Source organism: Ictidomys tridecemlineatus, chromosome X, assembly GCF_052094955.1.
Source record: "Ictidomys tridecemlineatus isolate mIctTri1 chromosome X, mIctTri1.hap1, whole genome shotgun sequence".
Taxonomy (NCBI): domain Eukaryota; kingdom Metazoa; phylum Chordata; class Mammalia; order Rodentia; family Sciuridae; genus Ictidomys; species Ictidomys tridecemlineatus.
The window spans coordinates 59361375-59367756 of record NC_135493.1 but is presented as its reverse complement, the minus strand read 5'-3'; the positions used below and the strand labels follow the sequence as shown (position 1 = coordinate 59367756).

Below are 6382 nucleotides of genomic sequence, written 5' to 3'. Positions count from 1 at the left end.
TATCTACCACCTTCACTCATTTTAATGCTGGCTGAGATTCCAGGGAATACAGACTATAGTGCCTTAGGGGAGAGAAGGTGGGCATTTAGGGAGCTGGAGAGAGAAAGATATAATTCCCTGGAGCCGGAGAGAAAGAGAGATGGATTCCCTAAAGCAGGAGAAATGGTCAATTAACTGTAAAAGGCGGATCTTCCCTGGTAATCCGAAAAAGGGGAATAGATACTCCAGGGTGAAGATACCAGTTTTATTGTCTCTGATTGGTAAATAGGGGGAAAGACTGACATTATCAAGTAGACGGAATGTAGGGGCGGGCTTCAGTGTCAATGGGAGGGGTAACAGAGGACCCGAGCTTATTGATGACGTGGCACTCACGTGACAGAGAGTCGACGTGTGCAGAAGTCCTTACAGTCCAGGCCCCGTTTCTCCGAAGCAGCTCGCTTCTGCTGGAGAAGGAGAAAAGTGCCCCGGATCCTTTCAGGTAGTATAAAGGTGGGCGCTGACTTGAGATCGTGGGGTAGAGGAGGTAGAGAGCAGAATGCAAGCGAAGCCTTCACTGCTTACCCTACTCTGGTGTTCCTACAAAACTCCCATTTTGTGCAGGAAATCTTGGGTGGGTGGTGGTAGCTGAGAGGTGGAAAGAGAGAAGTGTAGCTAATTGAGGGTCCCGAGAGAGGGGGGCGGGCATAGAAACAATGTAGAAAAACTTGCTTCTTTCACTCCCAGCTGGCTTGCAGGGAAAGGTGGGCACGGTGGAGGGCGGGTTTGTCATAAAAGGAGGGAGCTGATGAGGGCATGGGAAACTTCAGACAAGCAAAATCTATAATCATAAAAGGGACCCTTTGATCCATGTACTGGTTTCTTCACCAAGTACTCCCGTTTGTCTACAGGATTCTTGGTCTTTGGAGCGCGACAGAAATTGAGGTGACGGAAGAGGAAGGAGAATCTCCTGGATCCCTGCAGGTCAGTGGAAGGGTGTAATTGCTTCAGGTCCCTTTGGGTGGGGGTGGAAGTGTGGATGACACCAAAGCACATCCCGGGGGCGCCGCAGCCTCTCCCCATCCGGACTGAGCTCTGGAGGCCTGAGCAGAGCCTGCAGCGGAAATGGGGCGGGGGGAGTGGGGGAGACTAAAGAGGCATGCAAGTGGGGAGGGGAGGCCAGACACTGGACTACCTCAGGTGAGACGCTGCAGATTGGGATGATTTGGGAAAGCCTGAAAGGGCGGGAGTGTGGGAGACCAGAGGTGAGGGAAGGGTTAATTGCTTTGGCGCTGCTCCCTTTTCGGTGCTGGGTGAGGCTTGAAGCAGGGCCTGCTGGGAAAATGGTGGGCTGGAGCTCCTGGAGCTTAGATGGAGCTGGAGCCAGAGCCAGAGCGGAGGGAAGGGAGGTGGAGGAAGAGGTGGAGTCATGGGAGTTGAGCCCGAAGATCTTGCCCTGTCTAGTTGGAAAACTTTTTTGAAAATTAGAGACCTGAATGAGAAAAGCCAGTCACTATGGGAACACAAACTGTGTCTGTTTGCTTGGCACCTAGTCGTTTTGTATCCTTTTTTTCCCTAGGATTAATTTATTCCAAAAGGAAATAATAAAAAAAAAATCAACATGCAAAAGTCTTGTGAAGAAAATGAAGGAAAACAGAACATGCCAAAGGCAGAAGAAGACCATCCTTCCGAAGATGTACCACAGGAACCAGAAGGAAACCCTCAACCTTCCCAAGAAGGTGTAAGCCAGGAAGCAGAAGGAAACCTTAGAGGAGGGCCTGCACAACCTGGCCAAGGATTTAAAGAGGACACACCTGTTAGGCATTTGGACCCTGAAGAAATGATTAGAGGAGTAGATGAGTTGGAAAGGCTTAGGGAAGAGATCAGAAGAGTAAGAAATAAGTTCGTGATGATGCATTGGAAACAAAGACATTCACGCAGCCGCCCTTATCCTGTGTGTTTCAGGCCTTGAATTCCTTTTTGTCTGATATTAAAATCAAGCCCCTGCTTTCTTTATGTTAGCATTTTATGATGTATCTTTGACTTTCATTTTACTTTTAATTACATGGTGGTATTGTTTTAGGTAGTTTCTTTGTTATCAGCATTTCATTGGATTTTGGATTTTGACCTACTTTCCAGGTTTATTTTTCAATTGGAAAGTTTCACACATATGCATGGAAATATGTTCATTCTGTATGTACAGTAAAAACGTAACAGGTTACAAAGCAGCATATTTAGTATCAGCTCACATATGTAGGATACAATTCCAAATTTTGTGTGTGTATACATACATACATATCTCAAACTTAACTGTGCTTATTCCTGTGTGGTGTGAAGTTTTGTTTTTGTTTTGCTTTTTGATTATATGTATTTTTTAATGAATACCTTTCACACACACAAAGAATTGAAGATTTTTTTAATAAGTAATAGTTGATCAAAAATAGTTTGCAACTAGCTTGTAAGGGCAATGGGGGCACCTAAACTCTTGATGAAACAACTATAAAAAGGAAATGTAAACCTCAAGTTACCTCTGGATTTCTTTGCCAGAGGAATAAAACTGGCAATCATTACAGATGCAGTTGCTTAAGACTCAGTCTTTTCATGGGGAAAATATTTGCCTTACAGGGAGGTTGTGGGGAAGCAATGATCCAGTAACACTGAACTCAGCATTATGGGACCTTGTTCCACTTATTCATACAGAACCCCAATTATTTGAGGGAGGGCCTGACCTGACTCAACCTGTACTCAGAAACAAGTCCAGGAAGCAGATGTGGGGGCTTCATGCTAGTCCTCTGCCACTGAGCCCCACCCCTGTCTTCTCCCCTGGGTCCCACTATGTCTACTGGCCATGGCTGCTCTTTTCGCTGGGTCCTTTGCTCTCTGTTGCCCCCCTCCACTGCTGGTGCACTGAGGCCTTGGGTGACAAAACCTCACTCACTTAAGTTTCCTGGAATCCTCTGTGTTGAACTCCCATGACTTCTTTTTTTTTTTTTTAAATATTTATTTTTTAGTTCTCGGCGGACACAACATCTTTGTTGGTATGTGGTGCTGAGGATCAAACCCGGGCCGCACGCATGCCAGGCGAGCGTGCTACCGCTTGAGCCACATCCCCAGCCCCCCACTGACTTCTTAAGCCCATATCTGCTATATAGTAATGCTTAAGATAAGTGAGACTGCTTTAGGCTTGCTGGGGCTGTAGTCAATGTCTTGCATAATCCTCAGCCAAACAACCATTTTTGTTGTCAATCACAGGATCCTTTGTGTCCATAGGAGTCTCATGTGATGTGTTCATTTGGAAGTTGGATTGGTGTACAAGTTTGAGTGAAAGACATGCTGTAGTCAGAGTTGCTTTTAAGTCCAAGGAGTAAGGTTTTGTCCTCTTGTGAGATGATCTCTCTCTGAGGGCTCTGGACAGGCCCGCCTTACTAGTTCAGGAGATTTGGGGGACATGATATTGGGAACAGATCTAAAGGAATAATCCCCTACTCTCCATCCTATTCCCCTGAAATGGAAAAATATTTTTAAGAAGGTGTGTGTGTCTGATGGATAGCTCCCCTCCATTCCATCTTTTGTTGAAATTAGGGGGAAAACAAAAAAATTTCAAAGGCACTAAGAATATGAAAAATATACTTGAAATAGGATGGCTACTCTATAAATGTTAGTGATTATATTGCCATTAGAACAGACTGTGCTTTCCTCCTGATAGCCCTCATATACTTGTGGGTGTTTAACTGATATATTTTAATATTTAATTGATTTCAAATCATTTTTACTAAGGAGCCAGATTATTATTTAAGAGTCAGTATTTTTGTCCAAATTCTGTTGCTGAAGTATTTTTACAAGGCTTTTAATTTCATTTAGAGTTATGAAAAGCAATTTCAGAAAAAAGGCAGAAATTAGAATGCACTCTTAATGTTTTACCAAAATATCTTGCATTGTCTCCTGCATCAGAGTCAGCTATGGAGCATCTTGAAAATGCTGATTTCTGGGTCCCATAGAAGTCCCACTGATTTATACTCTGGAGAAAGGCTTTTAAAATAACATAGCTAACAAACTCCTCCACGTTATTATGATACACAATGAAGTATGAGGATATATATAGTTGGTATATATAGTTGCTTATATTGTAAATATGGACCCTAAAATACAAAAAAATGCAAATAATCACTGAATTTTAGGAAATAGAAATCTTGTACAAACATTTATTTTTTTAAGTAAGGATTTTAAAAAAATATCAACAGATAAATACATAAAATTTAACTGATTTCTGTTAACAAAGAAAGACAAGATAAGAAACCAGGGGAGGAAATGTAATGTAAAATGAATTTTTCTTTACTGAACTCCTGGTTTAGCCTTGAATTACTTTCTCCCATATGAGCAAAATGTATCAGAAACAAATTCCAACTTCTCTTATTGGGATCATTTCACAAAATTGAGCCAACCCTATACCCTTGGTAGTTATTTTAATTTTTCACCATATGATACCATTTATGGAGCTCTTCATGTCTCCAGATCATTCTTCAAGGTCATGGCAGCCTGAAGGAATTCTGGCTGGAATTACGTAATATTGCAGGGGCTTACCGGACAGTTTTATAAGGCAGAAGACATCCAACCCTGGAACTCATGGGGAGAGGGGTGCAGGCAGGCTGTGGAAGGGCTCCCCCAAGCCACACTCCTCTCCTGGCTAGGTCTGCCTTTGATTTCTCTGCTCCAGACTGAGGCAGCAATTAGGCCCTCCAGGATCAATGGCTGGGCTTTAAGGAACAGACTTACCTGGAGGAGGAGGATGCTGCCTTTTCCTCCTTTGCCATTTCTCCTTGGGGGATCTTTTTGTAAGGGAGGAGGCCCCAAAGCTTCCTAGTTAGAAGTATGCTTAGGATAGTCTTTGAGCAGGCAGGTGTCTGCACCAGGTAAGAGCAGGTAAATTGGGATTGAAGCAGAGGGGGCTGACTCCTCCCTCAGTGTCCAGTGAAGTCGCCTTCAAAACAATTGGGCAAAATGAGGTTAGCCAGCAGGCAAGACCTCACCCATCTGCCACCCGCCTTGCCCAAACTCCCAGGAGGGCCTAGGATATGCCCTGGCCTGTTATCTTGGTTCTGTGATGACTTAGCTCTGTGTCTGCTTGGCACAGAGCATCTGATGTCTGAGTCAGCCCAGACCCAGAAGTACAGGAGACCCCAGGTAAAGGGAGCTCACAAAGGCATGTGGTCCTGCAACTTGGGAGAAGAGAGGTGTCGCCTCCTGTCTGAAAACATATGTGCACTGTAAACCCAGCCCTTGACTTGGAGATGAAGGCAGTCAGACTGTGAGCTGGTGTAAAGATACTTCTTAAGGCATCGATGGTGAAGGAAGCAATGTAATAAAGCTTTGCTCCTTAAGTCAGTTATCTGAGGAAACATTAGCATATTTCTGACATGCTAAAATATTGAATGGGCAATGAGGTGAAGACAAAATTCAAATCCTTGGGTTTAGGAGGGCAAATTGATAAAGTATATGACTTTAGAGCCACATAAACCTGGTTTGTTGTTTGGGTTCTTCTCTCTAATGGTATGTGATCTTCTATATAAATCATGCCGGTGATTTTGTGCCTAGCCAGACTGCGGCAAATCAATCATCCTTTTTCTTTGGGTGGACACCTCCTTTCTTGGAGACCAGGCCCTTTTAATTGTCCCAAGATATAAGATTAAACACCAAAATTTCTTCTCTGCCACCATCATTGCTATTGTTATCATTATCATCATGGCCAAGGGTGGCTGTTGAATGAACACTCAAAGGCTTTGTTTGGGCACAGGTTACATACATACTGTGAAATTTTGAAATAACCATTTGCCAAGACTTGAAAATAATCCATTATTTAAAAGGGTAGACCCAGTATAATGGGAAAACACCAACGAGAATTGGATTTTCTGCCAATAAGAAGTGTACCGTGAGATTGGTTCATTTATCTATAAAATTAGTTATATTCATATATGAAATGAGACTGGGTTGTGGAAAGTAAATGCAGTAAACTAAATGAAATGTCAGGCATATAATAGACCACAAAAGAATGTTATATTGTCAATAATCATTATTGTCACTATCATCACCATCATTATCATCATCAAGTGGTGATGTTGAGATAATACTCCTATAGGAACTCAAAAAGTGCTTCTTTTTTTTTTTTTTTTTTTTAAAGAGAGAGTGAGAGAGGGGGACAGAGAGAGAGAGAGAATTTTAACATTTATTTATTTTTTCTTAATTCTCGGCGGACACAACATCTTTGTTGGTATGTGGTGCTGCTGAGGATCGAACCCGGGCCGCACGCATGCTAGGCGAGCGCGCTACCGCTTGAGCCACATCCCAGCCCAAGTAAGTGCTTCTTGATCCTTTTAAAGCAAAAATCAAAGCTTGTTCCTTTTGTTCAACC

At 43.0% G+C, this 6382-nt stretch overlaps 1 protein-coding gene across 2 annotated transcripts; it reads left to right on the top strand.

Moving 5' to 3' along the window:
* Positions 1-331: 331 nt before the first annotated feature.
* Tceal8 (transcription elongation factor A like 8) lies at positions 332-2550 on the top strand. 2 transcript variants are annotated; one of them, XM_021728786.3, is made up of 3 exons: positions 332-478; positions 888-960; positions 1556-2550. In XM_021728786.3, the coding sequence occupies exon 3, from the start codon at positions 1598-1600 to the stop codon at positions 1946-1948; it is 351 nt and encodes a 116-aa protein (XP_021584461.2). In that variant the 5' UTR covers positions 332-478; positions 888-960; positions 1556-1597; the 3' UTR covers positions 1949-2550. The 2 variants fall into 2 exon arrangements, with proteins under 2 accessions (XP_021584461.2, XP_040138961.2); XM_040283027.2 differs by having other exon boundaries at positions 362-489.
* Positions 2551-6382: the final 3832 nt, after the last annotated feature.